Source organism: Oncorhynchus nerka, linkage group LG4 (genome assembly GCF_034236695.1).
Source record: "Oncorhynchus nerka isolate Pitt River linkage group LG4, Oner_Uvic_2.0, whole genome shotgun sequence".
Classification (NCBI taxonomy): Eukaryota; Metazoa; Chordata; class Actinopteri; order Salmoniformes; family Salmonidae; genus Oncorhynchus; species Oncorhynchus nerka.
Window position 1 is genome coordinate 20,549,312 of NC_088399.1, and position 18,133 is coordinate 20,567,444.

The 18,133-nt window shown below is 41.7% G+C and overlaps 2 protein-coding genes across 2 annotated transcripts; both read right to left on the reverse strand.

Annotated features, from left to right (window-relative positions):
* Positions 1-406: 406 nt before the first annotated feature.
* LOC115120342 (deoxycytidine kinase-like) lies at positions 407-8,781 on the reverse strand. Its single transcript, XM_029649266.2, has 7 exons — positions 8,539-8,781; positions 8,035-8,150; positions 4,614-4,807; positions 2,875-3,022; positions 2,543-2,658; positions 1,232-1,331; positions 407-713 (listed from the first exon to the last, which is right to left on the reverse strand). The coding sequence occupies exons 1-7, from the start codon at positions 8,627-8,629 to the stop codon at positions 687-689; spliced, it is 792 nt and encodes a 263-aa protein (XP_029505126.1). The 5' UTR covers positions 8,630-8,781; the 3' UTR covers positions 407-686.
* Positions 8,782-9,891: 1,110 nt separating this feature from the next.
* On the reverse strand, positions 9,892-15,811 carry LOC115120366 (MOB kinase activator 1B). The gene is made up of 6 exons (XM_029649298.2): positions 15,503-15,811; positions 14,050-14,216; positions 13,203-13,296; positions 12,984-13,117; positions 12,688-12,851; positions 9,892-12,289 (listed from the first exon to the last, which is right to left on the reverse strand). Exons 1-6 carry the CDS (start codon positions 15,514-15,516, stop codon positions 12,212-12,214), a joined length of 651 nt encoding a protein of 216 aa, XP_029505158.1. The 5' UTR covers positions 15,517-15,811; the 3' UTR covers positions 9,892-12,211.
* Positions 15,812-18,133: the final 2,322 nt, after the last annotated feature.

Consider the following 18,133-nt stretch of genomic DNA (forward strand, 5'->3'; position numbering starts at 1 on the left):
TTCCACCACCATCAACAAAACACCAAATTATGGAATTTCTTGTTGCAGAATTGTGTCACATCCCTCCAATACAGTTCCAGACACTTGTAGAATCTATGCCAAGGCTCATTGAAGCAGCTCTGGCAGCTCGTGGTCCAACACCCTATTAAGACGCTTTCTGTTGGTTTTTCTTTTCTTTACCTGTATATTTCATGCACATGAAAGGTTTATCTTACAAGTACACCTTTTCACCTGTGACAACCTATTTTATTTTGTAGATTATAGGCTGTTTGCTGAGCTTACACTGACCCTCCATATATTAGTTGAGTATAGCTCCATCTTCTGGGCATATGCTATGCACAGCACTTCAGGTAGGGTTTACAGGGACTTTTTTTGTTTCCACAAGAATCACACAAATGTCCGTAGGTTCCCTCATACTGGCAGGCCTATTTTATTTGAGGTTTTCATTAAACCGTCCAAATGATTACCAATGATGAAATGCATATCAATGTTTTCTCCCCATCTCATTCATATTGCTTAAATAACAACACCACACGCCATGAAAGTGAAACCAAGCTATACAAAATCATTATAGTACCCATGCAGTGAAATACATTTAAAATTGTTTAAAAATAATACATACAAATAATCAAAATCATTCATTACAAAAAAGCCCTTCAGTGCAGGATGTGATGGTCATCAGCTGTTTACAAGGTACTGAGAAACTCTTTGACCTGGATGAAAAGCACATAACAAGCTGTTAGCACACAATGAATATGGATTAGCGTCAATGTAATTGGTGTGTCAGGTCAGTCTAAACATTTGATGTGGACACAATATGAAGCAAAGCTTAGACGTGCGAGAGGATGACAGTACTACCACTGGACAGGAAGTGCAGGAACAATTTACCTCAATGTGTGTGTGTGTGTTTTACTAATTTATTTTTTGATATCAGTTGTAGCATCTGTGATTACCCTCAACATTCAATGGCTACATTAGCAGCTCTTCAGGCCTCATTTCCATAAATTAAACATTGAGTGTGTGTGTGTCTGGGTGCGTATCTTTATCAACATCCCTCTACTAATAATTTGACTGTAGCCAGTGATAACAGGATGTTTTTCACTACTACCCTCCAAACAGCATGTTTCAAAAATACCAGCTAAATATAGTCACATCTAGATACTTCTGAAGACACTGCTGCATTAAAAATAAGTACCAATTTCCATGAAAAACAAATGGGCTGTATTCTTACCTTTTCCACCATGTCCACACCCTTGACCTGGTCAACTTTGAAATCTTCGTTAACATCTAGCGTCAGAATGGGCACGTTATTCAAATAGTTATACTCCATGCTGTGGGTCAGGGCCAAGAGGGAATGGGACATACGGTTAGTGACAACAACGCAGGACATACGGTTAGTGACAACAACGCAAGACACACACACACACACACAATAAACAACATATTTTTTACTCAGGTCAGGCTTCTTAATGGTTGTTTCCTTGTTATTTAAAGGTTATTTCCTTTAAAGCCTGGATCTGCAGTTGCTTTTCACAACAGAAGCTGCTTGTGTTGAGAGAGAAAAAATAGAGTTTGATGGAAAAACAGGGGTTTGGCCCAGCCCTACTTTATTTCTTCACTCTCACAACAAAAGCATTGGGGCAGCTTCTGTTGTGAAAAACAACTGCGGATCTGAGCCCCGATCTGCAGTTTCTTTTCCCCACAGAAGCCGCCCCACTGCTTGTGTTGTGAGAGATACATTTTTTTGTTTGAACGGAAAACATGTGGGTTTTGTCCAGCCATAGCCGCTGGACTGGGCTTGGGGAAAGGTGCGTTTTTGCGCTAAATCCCACCCACTCTAATGACCTTCATTGTCCCTCATATCCCCAAGCCAGCCCAACGCCATGGCTGGGCCAAAACCAATGCTTTTGTTCAAACTCTATTTTTTCTCCCTCACAACACAAGCAGTGGGGAGGCTTCTGTTGTAAAAAGCAACTGAGGGTTTAAGCAGAAATGGCTTTGTAAGGGAAGACATCCATCTTTGTAAGGAAATTCACAGCTCACAATAGACCTCAGAAACAAGCCTGTTTCCTGTCTCGTCCACCTTAATCTTGTTCCCACACTTCCACCCAAATGCATGAAGCCTGGTGGACCAACACATCCAACTTGGCCTCCCCCGTACACTAGCACACCACAAGCACAGAGCCACGACTCAGTCGTGTGATTCCCTCAAATTAAATGATGACATATACTTTACTCACTAGATCACTCCCATAGAATTTTATGGTCACTTCCACTAAAGGCCAACTTTGAGTGGTTGATATCCCAGTCTTACATGTGATGTGCGCAATAGCCTGGATACAAGATTACATCCATCTATAAAATGTAAAGGTTTAAGCTTTTTATTTAATGCTCCTACACACACATGCGCAGACACACATCCCTGCCTCAACCCACTCCCTTCCTCCCCCACAATACCAACACTCCCTTCCTCCCTCACAATACCAACACTCCCTTCCTCCCTCACAATACCACCAACAGTCCGTCCCTTCCTCCCTCTCACCACATGGTTTTGTGCTGCAGCCAGCTCTCGTGTTTGAAGTGAAGTTTCTCCAGGTACTCCAGTGGAATGCCCTGCTCCTCCTCTCTGCCTCTCCGATGCAGCCTCTCCATGCATCTCTACACACACACAAGGACCAGTGTAATTACATTGTTACCACACAGGTATAAGTGTACCTTAATTTACATTTAATTTAATCTTCTTTTTAGCATGAGGTGTATTCCAGTACATTAAAAAACAATAGGCTACACTATATAATCGACTACAATGTAATTTAAATGTTTTGTACGGTAAGTTCCTGATGAACATGTAGTGAGGTCAAATTAGTTGCTGACCTCTGGTGCGGCTCGGAGGTAGATGATGCCATCCAGCTCGATGTGTTTTCCAAACTGTTTATGGAGCCAGCCGTGCCAGTCCTGGTAGATGGACCACTCTGTCTCGTTCAGACACTCACTCTCATACAGGTTTGCCGCAAAGATGTACCTGGAAACAGACCCAACAACAACAAAAATGTACCTGATTTCCCGTAGAGCATGGCGCTTGCAATGTCAGGGTTGTGGGTTCGATTCCCACGGGGGACCAGTATGAAAAAGGTAAGAAAATGTATGCACTCTTGATACGAGCATCTGCTAAATGACTGAAATGAAACCAACACAACAACAACAAAGATGTTTCTGGACACAGACACAACAACAACAAAGCTGTTCCTGGACACAGACAACAACAACAACAAAGCTGTTCCTGGACACAGACAACAACAACAACAAAGCTGTTCCTGAGCACAGACACAACAACAACAAAGCTGTTCCTGGACACAGACAACAACAACAACAAAGCTGTTCCTGGACACAGACACAACAACAACAAAGCTGTTCCTGGACACAGACAACAACAACAACAACAAAGCTGTTCCTGGACACAGACAACAACAACAACAAAGCTGTTCCTGGACACAGACACAACAACAACAAAGCTGTTTCTGGACACAGACAACAACAACAAAGCTGTTCCTGGACACAGACACAACAACAACAAAGCTGTTCCTGGACACAGACAACAACAACAAAGCTGTTCCTGGACACAGACACAACAACAACAAAGCTGTTCCTGGACACAGACACAACAACAACAAAGCTGTTCCTGGACACAGACACAACAAAGCTGTTCCTGGACACAGACACAACAACAAAGCTGTTCCTGGACACAGACACAACAAAGCTGTTCCTGGACACAGACACAACAACAACAAAGCTGTTCCTGGACACAGACACAACAAAGCTGTTCCTGGACACAGACACAACAACAACAAAGCTGTTTCTGGACACAGACACAACAACAACAAAGCTGTTCCTGGACACAGACACAACAACAACAAAGATGTTCCTGGACACAGACACAACAAAGCTGTTCCTGGACACAGACACAACAACAAAGCTGTTCCTGGACACAGACACAACAAAGCTGTTCCTGGACACAGACACAACAACAACAAAGCTGTTCCTGGACACAGACACAACAAAGCTGTTCCTGGACACAGACACAACAACAACAAAGCTGTTTCTGGACACAGACACAACAACAACAAAGCTGTTCCTGGACACAGACACAACAACAACAAAGATGTTCCTGGACACAGACACAACAACAACAAAGCTGTTTCTGGACACAGACACAACAACAACAAAGCTGTTCCTGGACACAGACACAACAACAACAAAGCTGTTCCTGGACACAGACACAACAACAACAAAGCTGTTTCTGGACACAGACACAACAACAACAAAGCTGTTTCTGGACACAGACACACCAATAACAAAGAGGTTCCTGGACAATGACAACAACAACAAAGATGTTCCTGGACACAGACACAACAACAAAGATGTTCCTGGAAACAGACAACAACAAAGGACAGATGAGAGTGGTGTGCTTAGAAGCAATGTTAGAGAACTATTTCCTTGGAAGTAGAACTCTAAACCCTATCCTTGGTATCATATCTTAGACCCTATCCAATCTAAGACGACATGTAACATTACCAAGGTTGACTCTCCTGGTGAGATGTCCTGTTCATCCATACCTGTCACTGTAGACGGAGCGCTCGAAGAACTGCACAGGGTTCTCGGCCTCTCTGAGCTTCCCATTGGTGGATTTCATCTGGGCGCGGACCCTGCTCATGCAAGCGTAGGTCTGGAAGGTGTAGGCCCATCTCTCTGGCTTCTCATACATCATCTGCAGCACGTTACTACCATTCTTCTGGGACATGGTCAGCTCCTGGGGACAAAGAGGAGAAGGTGGGTTTAATATTGTGGCTAAGAGAGATACAGTACCATTAAATGTACTGTATACCCTTGCACATCAAAGAATACCAACCACAGAAATACAGTTATAATCAAAGAGTCATCACAGATATATTGTATTGTGTGTGTGTGTGTATATTCTGTAGCATTGCGCTGTAGGCTAACCACTACTGAGTGAACAGAGAGTGGTGCAAGGCTCTGTGTGTGTGTGTGTTTATCACAGGAGGTTGGTGGCACCTTTATTCGGGAGGATGGGCTTGTGGTAATGGCTGAAGCGGAATAAGTGGAAGGGTATCAAATACATTAAACAAATGGTTTCCATGTGTTGAATCCATTCCATTTTTTTTTAACCTTTATTTAACCAGGCAAGTCAGTTAAGAACAAATTCTTATTTTCAATGACGGCCTAGGAACAGTGGGTTAACTGCCTATTCAGGGGCAGAAGGACAGATTTGTACCTTGTCAGCTCGGGGATTTTAACTTGCAACCTTTCGGTTACTAGTCCAACTAACCACTAAGCTACCCTGCCGCCCCATTTGCAGCCTCCACTGGTGTGTATGTGTGTGTGTGGTTGGTTAGGTGGTCCAATCTGACCACAGGATACGGAATGTGTTTCCAGTTTGGTCACTGTACACATAACTCATCATTCAAAACCTCTCTTCAATTTCGGCATGGGTGTGGTCAGTGTAAAAATTAAGTAGCAATTTCCAGTGGTGGATAAAGTACCCAATTGTCATACTTCAGTAAAAGTAAAGATACCTTAATAGAAAATGACTCAAGTCAAAGAGAAAGTCCCCCAGTAAAATACTACTTGAGAAAAAGTCTAAAAGTATTTGGTTTTAAACATAGTTAAGTATCAAAATTCTATGTAATTGCTAAAATATTATACTTTAAAACTATAAGTAAAAGTATAAATAATTTCAATTATATTATATTAAGCAAGCCAGATGGCACCATTTTCTAGTTTTTTAAATGTATTTACGGATAGGCAGTGGCACACTCCAACACCATTTACAAACGAAGCATGTGTGTTTAGCGAGTCAGCCAGATCAGAGGCAGTAGGGATGACCAGGGATGTTATCTTGATAAGTGCATGAATTTGACCATTTTTCTGTCCTGCTAAGCATTCAAAAGCAACAGTACTTTTGGGTGTCAGGGAAAATGTATGTAGTAAAAAGTACATCATTTTAATTAGGAATGTTGTAAAGTAAAAGTTGTTAAAAATATAAATAGTAAAGTACAGCTACCCCAAAAAACTACTTCAGAAGTACTTTAAAGTATTTTTTACTTAAGTACTTTACACCACTGGCATTTCTCAATGAAAACATCCAAAGGTAGCGTGTCTGATTCTAATGGTGGTGGGAGAGTGTTGGGGATGGGCATAGTACTTATTCACCATGTGGTGTAACAATAATGTCAGAATACCTCTTGATATTACAGTGGACAAACCCAGCTGACTATGTAGAGGAACTGAAATAGTAGGACAGACATATAACTGAAGATTGTGGTGGGGTGATGTATGTTGGGTGGGGCAGCCAGGGTGTAGTGGTGATCAGTAGTGGTGCCCTGCCCCGTCGCCATACTCAGCTGTTCAGGGTGGGGGCCATCTTTCCCCTGGGTGTCTATTTGAACAGACACTGACCAGTGCAGAGTGGGACAGATGGCAGCTGCTGTATTATTCTAAACACAGCACATACTGTACACACACACTAGACTAGGACAGTATGTACCGTATACAGGGGGATTTAGAATACCGTAAAAAAATAAAAATGTAATAATAACAATAATTGGCTGTGGGGTTGCGTGCTATGCCAACGCTTAGAACTAACTAAGTTCAAGTTGCACCACCAATTCCTTGTTGCTAAAACTCAAATAGTTAGCCTAATTTCAGTTTATGTGACAAAATAAGATAGTATAGTGTAGAGGAATCATTGTACCATCCAAACCGCTGTGAAATATACTTTCAATAACCAATAATATTGTTGTTTCAGCTGTTTGAAGCTGGTGTACAAACCAGAGAGTAATAATATGTCTATAACTCATATTTCTATGTGAATTTGGTCAGGTCACCCAAAAAGTTAGATATTGCCACTTTAACTATCTACGATGTGCCAAATAAATTATCTCCAGCTCAGGAATCCAGCTATGCACTTGGTTTGCTAACTTGCTAGATATGTGGCTAGCTTGCAAGATCACACTTCTAGGTTACAGCAGAGAATCTGCTCACGGTAAATAAATACATTTGGAAAGAAATAGCGCCCCTTGTATGCACTGCCGGTAATACTGTATACTCTGGTATGATACAGGAACGGTATAAAGGTATTAACATCTCGATACCCCCCACCCAAACACACACACTCACTCTCAATGCACACTGTCATACTAAGGGCAGGCATGACACAGAGCTGTCTATCATGCCACAGAGCTATCACACACACAGAAAAATATGTATCGACACAAGATTGACATTTTAAATATCCGTACACCAGGGGTAGGCAACCCTGGTTCTGGAGTGACGCAGGCACTTCATTTTTTTATTTAATTGACAAAGGAAGACCAGAACTGTTCAATTTACTGTTGAATCATTAAACTGATCAATGAGCCCAGTTGGTGTGGTGCCTAGTTAGAACAATACCCTGCATTACCTGTGGCACTCCAGGAAGAGGTTTGCTTACCCCTGCCATACACCCTGACTAGATCCTTACTAGCAGCTGTCCCATTATGACAACATTCAGGGTTCCTCTCTGACTGGTTTCTCAGTTCATTCCTCCAGGGATTAATGTTATCTAGGTTACGTTCAAAATGGCACCCTATTCCCTAAATAGTACACTACTTACAGGACTACAGCACTATGAGCCCTGGTCAAAAGTAGAGCACTTACATAGGGAATAGGGTGCCATTTGGGACGCATCCCTAATCTAATTTCTGATGAATTCCTGGTGTTAGTAACTGGATAGAACTTTAAACCACTAGGGAGAGAGCGGATAAATAACACTCTCTTCCACTTATCTATAGGTCAGAAATATTCAGCCCTGATCCAGACATGTATGCATGAGACATGCAAGTAGTGGCCAATCTTACCATCTGAAGTTGAACTCTTTGCATGGGTTAGTATGTATACCGTCTCTGTGCGTGTTCATTAATCACAGGTCAAACTCATTTGAGGGATGGGTGAAAGTTCGGTCAGATAAGCATACTGTACCTCAAACTCGCGGTGTTGTGTTTGTACATTGCACCACCTGGCGATGGGTTCCGGCACTACTTCCCAGTCTTTGCTCTGCTCTTCCAGAAGGCGCACGAATGTAGATTTGCCCGCCGCTGCGGAAATGATACTGAAGTCAGTTTCCATTTCTCCGACTGCTATACAATTTCATGTTCAACCATATCAATATCTATTTACAATCTTTAAGTACATTTCAGTTAAAAATAACTACAGTATTGTGACTACATCTCTCACTAGAATAACACGGAAGCCTTGGTGCGTGACATTAAACACATTGTCAGTCATTTTATCCTTTATCCTTTATTTTATCCTGCGCATCAGCTAGCTAACGTTACATTATTTTATTTAATCAACGCTAGCGACAAGGCACGCTCTATAGTTAAACGTTTTAGTTACGAGCTAGCTAGGGACAGTATAGCAATTGTATTACTTTTAGCAATCCTACATCCAAGTTGGTGACCAGTTTAAACTAGCGTTACTTACCAATGTTGCCTTCTATTGAAATTCGTTTAGTCTTGTCCATAGTGTCGTTTAAGAGACTAGGACCTGCTCTCTTCGGCGGCGTGGGGGACATATTTTTAGATTTTTTTTTAGATATGTGGTCTATTTGTCATGAACTCTTAAGGTTTCGTTTCAGCTTTCTGGACTGTATCTTCAATTCCGATGCAATTGGTTCAGATGGCGCGTTGTGGCTGAAACTGGCGGCAACAGCTTAGTCACACTGTAAGCAGCCTACCATGGGAGTTTCCTCAAGTCTGTGGTAGGAGGGAGATCGCCCCACCTACTATTTTACTGTGTGTTGCACCACCTACTATTTTACTGTGTGTTGCACCTTATAACGACCCTATTCAACGGAGATTTTATTTAACCAGGTAGGCTAGTTGAGAACAAGTTCTCATTTACAACTGCGACCTGGCCAAGATAACGCATAGCAGTGTGAACAGACAACACAGAGTTACACATGGAGTAAACAATTAACAAGTCAATAACACAGTAGAAAAAAATAGTCTATATACATTGTGTGCAAAAGGCATGAGGTAGGCGAATAATTACAATTTTGCAGATCAGATGGTCAAGTACAGGTAGAAATACTGGTGTGCAAAAGAGCAGAGAAGTAAATAAATATAAACAGTTTGGAGATGAGGTAGGTCAATTGGGTGGGCTATTTACCGATAGACTATGTACAGCTGCAGCGATCAGATAGCAGATGTTTGAAGTTGGTGAGTGAGATAAGTCTCCAACTTCAGCGATTTTTGCAATTCGTTCCAGTCACAGGCAGCAGAGAACTGGAACGAAAGGTGGCCAAATGAGGTGTTGGCTTTAGGGATGATCAGTGAGATACACCTGCTGGAGCAGTAGGTAGAGATACTCTTAATGATCGGCTATGAAAAGCCAACTGACATTTATTCCTGAGGTGCTGACTTGCTGCACCCTTGACAACTACTGTGATTATTATTATTTGACCATGCTGGTCATTTATGAACATTTGAACATCTTGGCCATATTCTGTTGTAATCTCCACCTGGCACAGCCAGAAGAGGACTGGCCACCCCTCATAGCCTGGTTCCTCTCTAGGTTTCTTCCTAGGTTTGGGCCTTTCTAGGGAGTTTTTCCTAGCCACCGTGCTTCACCTACACCTGCATTGCTTGCTGTTTGGCGTTTTAGGCTGGGTTTCTGTACAGCACTTTGAGATATCAGCTGATGTACGAAGGGCTATATAAATACATTTGATTTGATCAACACGAGCCATAAACTACATGATACTATAGGTCTACATTCTTCTCAAGACAATCGGTTTAGGCTACTTTATTTCCCACAAAATGTAGACAAAGATAATCTGGTCAAAGAACACATTTATTTCCATCATAAACAGCATTCAGTATTGTACAGTTCAGTAACTTTCATCACCCTTAGCCAATTCATATTTACAACTCAGTCATCAGAATATACTCTTACAGCAAGGGGAATATACAGACAGGGGACCAAATTTTGCATGTGATGAACAAGCATTTTCTTGTTCTCAGAGAAGCATGGCAGATGGCTTTGTTACTTTACCACCTTCTGATCAACACAATCATGTTCATTTTCTAAAGCTATGTCAAAATAACACATTGATATAAGTAAGAAGGAAATATGACATGGTGTAAAAGGGGGAAAAGAAACCACCTCTAAAAAGAGACCTAATAACATTCTTTAATATAGACTTTCCAGCTACCAAAATATGATATCAAAGCAAAATCCTGTCATTGTTGTATTTACAGTATGGATTTCATAGCAGAAGTTAGTTGCATCTCCATATCAAATCTTCCTGAAAAGATAGTATAAAATGGCATTTAAATATATTCCATTGTACTCATGTCTTACTGCATACTATAGTAGTAGGTCTATAGTTAAGTCCTATAACAGCAACGTGTCTCAGTACCAATATCTATCACTTTAAAACACCACTACCTCTGAATAACACACAGAAAGAAAAGCATTTGCTCCCATCTGTATGAATGGAAAATAGTAAATTGTTTATACTTTGAAGAGTGGCATGACCATTATTGCATAGTAAACATTTTCATTTTGGATTCCATCCCTCTGCAGCACAGCAATACATTACTCAACAGAACTTACAAAAGGCATTGGAAATCACACTATTGAAAGAAGCATATGCTGATAGCACTGAATGTGCTGTTATAGTTTACTACGTGGCTCATCACTTTAGTAACATTATATGGGAAGATAATGCAACAGAGCCTAAATGACGTAGTTCAGTAGTTTCTAAAAGAGAAGAGACAGCATATTTGCCGTAAAGGAAAAACATTCAGGCAAAGAGGTCAGGAAACTGTACAAAGTGCTTCATGGCTGGTAAGACAAAGGGCAAGGGAACACCCCATCTTTGTTTACTAACTATGGTAGCCTGAGTACCAGTCTGTTTGTGCTATCATGCCAACTCTCGGTCACTGATTGTCATGCCGAACCTGTTTGACTTGACAATGACTGCAATGGAGAAGGCAAGAGCACAAACAGATCTGGGACAAGGCTATAACTATGGTGCTCTTGGCCTCAAAGACAATATTTTACTTGTATACTGTATGTGGCCCATCAAATACAGCTTTTGCCATTACTGGTATTCTAACAGTTTAAACTACTGTAGTTGTATCTAGACCTGACTTGAAAACAGACTAAAAAAAATGACCATATGTTGAGGCAAATTAAAACATGGACCCAAACCTCAGATTTAAATTTCTCCATTCATATTAAAGATTCTCTTTTATAGCTACATAAAGTAACACTACAATGGGAATCTCAGAAAGCCAGTGAGGGCAAATGTTCCCTTTGTAGCCACGAGAATGTTGTGCACTTCTTTTGTTGTTCTGTGGGAGAGTGAGTGTGAACTAGCCTCGTACTACCATCCTGAACTCCCAAGCTTACATAAATATGTTTGCCTTCACTGACATATCTATGTACGCTCACAAGATGAGGATGGTAGTACGAGGCTAAGCATGAACCATAAATCAGGCACTTCGAAATATCAACACTGTTTGATGGATTATACCAACTCTGTTTACAGTTTATCAATGGATGTTTGATGGGTTATATATCAACTCTTGTTTGGCGAGTTATGTGAACTCTATTGGGGTTTTGGTTAGCCCACAAGCCATTTAATCCAGTCATCTTATTATACCAAGACTAGGCAATGGGGTCATTTCTTCAACCTAATGTAAGGAGTTTTGTTGCAGTTATCATCAATGTGACCAATATGCTAAAATATTTGTACAATAATTATGTAGTCCTTTATTTCTTACATAGCCTCTATGTATGAAGTTGCCAACTATAGTGGTAGGTTTTGTAGAAGCATCTGATAAATATACACCAAATAGAGGAAGCTAATAAATACCAGTGATTTCAGTTTTGGGGATCGGTCCAAATTAATGCAACCATAATGAGCACATACCAGCTCAGACAGTAGTATAGTACTCCCTCAGTCTAACCCCTTTGCCTATGACAGTGTAAGACTCTTCCTTACTTACCTGGCTTTCTTGAGAACATTTCCCCAAAGTTAGCGTATGCTGTATACACATAGCCAGTGCAGGGCAGGGTAGAAGGGACATCTGTGCAAAAATAATAGTAGACTACCATAGAGTTAAAAGGATAAGTCAGTCTGGGTTTATCTGTCCTTGGTGGTCAGTTTATCAATCAGCTCCTGGAGTGGCACCAGCTCTTTCCTGTCAATCAAGTTAAACTCCTGAAAGAGACAGAGGAAGACCTGGATTAAAGCAGGCGATTGCTACAGATTGGCAATGGATACATTGTAGATTGTAAAGCACTTTGAACATCTGGAAAAGCACTACATAAACCCAATCAAGTGTTACCATCTTTATGTCTCAGTCCTGCCGTAAAAAGGGTCATTGCCTCTAGTTCTTGGTCGCATACACTGAGGATAGCCTGGCTGCCACTGTTTGAGTCAACATCAAATGAGCTAGCTGAAGCAGATATCAAAAGACTGGGAACCAGGTATTTCCATCTTTAACTTTTAAATGTAGCCTTGCCAGAACTACACCATTACCAATAAGGGGTAGGCCTACTGCTGAAATAATAGCCTTGGGAACCAGACTACATTGATAGTGGGCTCCGGTCCAGTACCTGAACAAAGAAGATGAAGTGTTTGAAGGAGGTGTTGAGGTGGGCCTCCTCCTGCAGCTGCATCACAGAGTCAAAGTGTTGGTGGTAGATGTGGGCGTAGACCCTGAACAGGCGTTTCAGGATGGTCTTGGCCACAGACATAAAGTTCCGTCTGAACGGGACACCTTGAGTGCAAAGGTACAAAGTATATAGATTTATCAGGGTATAAAACAACTAAAGATAAATGGTGGTGTCGCTTCACTGGAAATGCAATAAAGACATGGTTATGGCGAAACATGATGGACATGAACTCATACCTATCTTAGATGGAAAGAGTGTCTCATCATCGAGCTGGTCCTGCACCCAGGTCATTAGGTAATCAATGTACTTGGGAGCTGAGCATTTGATCGGTTTCTTGATGTTGGTTCCATCTGCCCAATGATACTCATATCTACACACAAAAAAAGTTACATGAATGGCAATGTATTATTATGACATAGGCAGAAAGGCAAACAAGTCCACACACCCACACTTACTTAGGTCCAGCAGACATGACAGGACAGCTCTCTTCAGTGCAGAAGTCTGTTATGGTGCCATAAAGCATGTTGATCTGGTTGAAGAAATCTACAGCTGTGGACGTAAAGAAATAACAAGGACATGTGGCATTATGAGGAGCATGTGAGCTGAGCTCCAGAGCATTTATATCCTCCAGACAACATTCATATAGAAGAAAATAAAAGTTAGTGTGGGATCTCAGATCTAGTGTTTTGACAGACATAGGGGACACAATAGCCCTCTCACACAATCATTCAGCCCTCCAGAGTCGCCTCTCCCGATAAGCAGACTACTAGAAATTAAATCTTGCTCAGTGCCCCTGATTAGCTTGAGACGCCCATGCATCCCTCTCTCAAACACACATGACCTACGATGCACATTGAAGTCAGTAGAAGAGCAAAGTTCCACCTGTCAAACCATCATCACCTACTATACTGAGACATGAGAAATAGCAAATTGGACGTCCTTTTGCTAATCTCACAGCAGAAACTCAGACAGCTTGTCCGCTGAATGACTGGGTTAGGTCATCAGTGTGTGCCAGAGGAAGTGAGACATCCGCTGGATGAGTCATCCGTCTTGGTGGAAAACCAGAGACAGCAAAGAAAGCACCGACAGGGGTGGACAATCATCTCTGTTTAACATTCAATGTAGTTTCTGGTCTGGAGTTTGTTAAAATTCTTCCCAGATACTAGGCCCAATTCTTCACTGGAAATTAACTCCTCAGCCTTGCAGACTGCTATTGAAAATGAGTAGAAACTTAGAAGGGGATCAAGATTTGACACCATGTTAGTGGTGTTAAGGGGATAGAGAAGTGGATGTGTTCCTTACTGTTAACTGCCACCCACTCGTTTAAGTCTTCCCCATCGGGTAGCATGACAGCCATGCGCAAGTTCCCACTGCCCAGTGTCGCCTCGGCATGTTTCAGCAGCTCATACTGATGAGATCCCTCCGGGATGTTCTTCTTGGGCTTGAAGGTCTTGGAAGACCGATTGCCACTGTGGGAGAAATTAGAATGGAAAGACAATGAACTGGACTAAGTGTGTGTTTCAAGTTATAAATGTCACATGCACACAAGCACAGTGAAATGCCTTTCTTGCTAGCTCCAACCCCAACAATAAAGTAGTCAATAACAATGTAATACTAAAACTAACGTAAGGTAGAACAAAAATATAACACAATATATAAAAAATACGAACAAGCTATAGTAAGCAAGAGTTCTATATATAGGGTCAGTTCAAATACCATATTTACAATGTCTAGGGATACTGAATCGATAGAGGTAGATATATATATAGGGATAAGGTGACTAGGCATCAGGATATGATGTTTGTATGTGAGTGGGTGTGCATGTGTGTAAAGTCAGTATAAATGTATGTGCATATTATGTATGTATGAGCAAATGGATGAGTTGGTGTTTGTATGTGTGTTGGTGTGTCAGTGTGCAGCCCTGTGAGTGTTCATAGAGACTGCAGAATAAGAATAAAATACAAGGGTCAACTCAGATAGTCCGTGTAGCTATTTTGTTAGCTAACGTTACTTGTGTGTGTCAGGCAGGGAGATAAGGGAAGTGAAGTAGGGAGTGATACAGTAGGCTACTAATTTCTTTAAAATAAAGAAATTGTTACACAATATAAGAGTATATAATATGTTGTTCAACAAAAGCTGACCTCACACAGCCTCTGAAAAAATTGCAAAGGCCAAAGTACTCTTTGATAGTCAGCTAGTAACGTTAACAACTTGGTTAAAAATTGTACTTACTCCAGTAAGCAAAAGCACTGATTGCAAAACGTATCTTTTCAGTCATAGCAAACTAGATAAGCTACGTAGCTAGCTAACAACTAAGGCCCATTTCCTTGCATGTACTGTATGTAACGTTAGTTCGCTGGTTACCGTGATGCCACACATTTGCTAATTATTTAGAGACAGTCATAGGAAATTTAGTCAACTCTATAGCAATATATAATAATAGCTAGCTATTTGTTATAACGTTAGCTAGCTAGCTGAACTAGTTAGATATCGTGGTATTTAACAGTACAATTCAGCGTTCGGCTACAGACCTAGCTAAGTAGATAGCTAGCTAGGTAGTTAACCATCTATCCAACTAACTAACGTTACTGTACACTCCACATACACTTAGTTAACTAGCATTTCCATGTTGTAGTTAGCCTAACTATATGTGTTAGCCAGCCGTGAAAATGTTATAGGCTATGTTAATGTTAACACGTTAGCTTGAAAAGGCAGGCACATTGAACAAAATAATACGTGGGAGACGAATACTCACAATAGAAAGCTCATGTTTCTCTTCTTTATAACGTTAAAAGTAAAGCCTTCGTAAGACCGCGGTGTAGAGAGAGTGAAGTCAAAACAAATGCTTCCAGTGCAGTGTCAGGCTTGTCAAACTGGTCCAAATTACGGACTGTTTAAGCGGACCCTGAACTAAAACTTCGTCCTACGACTCAAATGTAGCTTTGTATCAGCGAGCTCTGCAACATCTAGCTACCTAGCCAAGCTATAAAGTCGACAGCCCAAAACGTTTGCTTATCTGGATGACTGACTAGCATTACTATGAGATCTACTAAACTGCACAGCACATTTGATTACAGCAAACTTCAACGATCCCTACTTGGAAATTAATTCTCGCGATAGAATCCTATTCATGTTTCATAGTACTTTACGGTCACCAGCAGAGAGCAGTGTGGAATCGTTTTTCTCTGGACATGATGGCGCCAACAGACACAGTTGCTCTGTTTTTTTGCCATATACTTTGCAGTATTTCATTTTTTGTACTTTTTACCCTCAATTGGTAGTTACAGTCTAATCCCAATGTATCGGAGGAAACACGACTGAAGTCATCATGCATGCGCCCAACCCGCCACAAGGAGTCACTAGCGCGATGGGACAAGGATATCCCGGCTGGCCAAACCCTCCCCTAACCCAGACGACGCTTGGTCAATTGTGCACCGATTGTGCTGGTCGCAAACCCAGGTCTGTAGTGAAGCCTCAAGCACTGCGATGCATTGCCTTAGACCGCTGCGCCACTCGGGAGGCGGTACAATTTTTTCTTGTTCTATACTTTTTTCTGTCATCGACATGAGGACCTTTTGGATGTTGCGTGCACACACCACTCGGATCAACCAATCTGCTCTTCGCAGCTGTTCTGAAACCAAGAAATCCCGGACTCCCTCATATTGTTAAGAGAAGCCGATATTGTCCCTGTCCATTCAGCCAGCAGGGTGTTCCGTCCATTGCACAGGAAGAAAGAACTCCCCGGGAGTTAAGCTAGTGGCTGTAGGTAGCCTAGTGGTTAAGAGCATTAGGCCAGTAACTGAAAGGTCGATGGTTTGAGTCCCCAAGCTGACTAGATGAAAATCTGTTGCTGTTCCCTTTGAGCAAGGTACTCTGGATAAGAGTGTGTACTCTGGGAAAAGGGTTTGTTTCATGATTAACAAAACATGGTGTGATAACATACATGAACTCAGGTCCTTTTGTTCTGGAATTCCTCACCATCAAATGCCCGACCGCATTACCAGAGAGAATTTTCTTCAGTCATCAGCACTGCCGTGTATATCTCCCCAAAGCCGACACCACGACAGCGCTCAAGGTACTACACTGGACTATGTGCAAACTGGAAACCGCATATTCTGAGGCCACATTTTTTGTTGCCCGGGGACTTTAATAAAGGAAATCGGAGGAAAACTCTACCAAAATTCTATCAACACATTTCCTGTGCTACATGCACATCAATAACTCTGGATCATTACTACTCTCCCTTCCGGAACGCTACAATGCCCTCCCCCGCCCTCACTTTGGCAAGTCAGATCACACTTCAATTCTGTTCCTCCCCACCTATAGGCAGAAAATTAAGAAGGAAGCTCTTGTGGTAAGGACTGTTCAATGTTAGTCTGACCAATCAGAATATATGCTTCAAGATTGTTTTGATCACACGGACTCTGAAATGTTCCGTGCCGCCTCTGAGAAAAGTGTCGAAGTTTACACTGACTCAGTGACTGGGTTCATCGGGAAGTACATAGAGGATGTTGTTCCTACTGTGATGGTAAGAACTTATCCAAACCCAAAAAACGTGGATAGATCGCAGCATTCGCAACCACCGCATTTAACCATGGCAAGGCGACTGGGAACATGGACATGTACAAACTGACCAGCTACAGTATGACCTCCGTAAGGCAATCACGGGCAAAACGACAGTACAAGGTGGAGTCACAATTCAACGGCTCAAACAAGAGACGCACACTAAATAAAAATATAAAAGCAACATGCAACAATTTCAGTTCATATAAAGACATCAGTCAATTGAAATCAATGCATTAGGCCCTAATCTATGGATTTCACATAGGCCCACCCACTTGGGAGCCAGATCCACCCATTGGGGAGCCAGGCCTAGCCAATCAGAATTAGTTCTTCCCCCACAAAACGTGTTTATTACAGACAGAAATACTCCTCAGCAACCCCATCCCCCTCCTCAGACGATCCCATAGGTGAAGAAGCCGGATGTGGAGGTACTGGGCTGGTGTGGTTACACGTGGTCATTGGTTGTGAGGCCAGTTGGATGTACTTCATATTCTCTAAAAATAAATCGGAGGCGGCTTATGGTAGAGAAATTAACGTTCAATTCTCCTGCAACAGCTCTGGTGGACATGCCTGCAATCAGCATGCCAATTGCATGCTCCCTCTAAACTTGAGACATCTGTGGTAATTGTGTTGTGTGACAAAACTGCACATTTTAGTGTTGCCTTATATTGTCCTCAGCACAAGGTGCACCTGTGTAAAGATCATGCTGTTTAATCAGCTTCTTGATATACCACACCTGTCCGGTGGATGAATTATCTTGGCAAAAGAGAAATGCTCACTAACAGGGATGTAAACATTTTAGAGAAATAAGCTTTTTGTGCAG

Excerpts from the sequence above, each read along its gene's own strand:
- LOC115120366 (XM_029649298.2), bottom strand. Across the intron at positions 12,852-12,983 it reads ACTCTTTCCATCTAAGATAG|GTGTCCCGTTCAGACGGAAC; the intron begins GTATGAGTTCAT and ends TTTGCACTCAAG. Across the intron at positions 12,290-12,687 it reads ACTTCATCTTCTTTGTTCAG|GAGTTTAACTTGATTGACAG; the intron begins GTACTGGACCGG and ends TGTCTCTTTCAG.
- LOC115120342 (XM_029649266.2), bottom strand. The coding sequence starts at position 8,629 with ATGTCCCCCACGCCGCCGAAGAGAGCAGGTCCTAGTCTCTTAAACGAC. Across the intron at positions 3,023-4,613 it reads CGCTCCGTCTACAGTGACAG|GTACATCTTTGCGGCAAACC; the intron begins GTATGGATGAAC and ends GTCTGTTTCCAG. Across the intron at positions 2,659-2,874 it reads ACCTCCGAGCCGCACCAGAG|AGATGCATGGAGAGGCTGCA; the intron begins GTCAGCAACTAA and ends GTGTGTGTGTAG.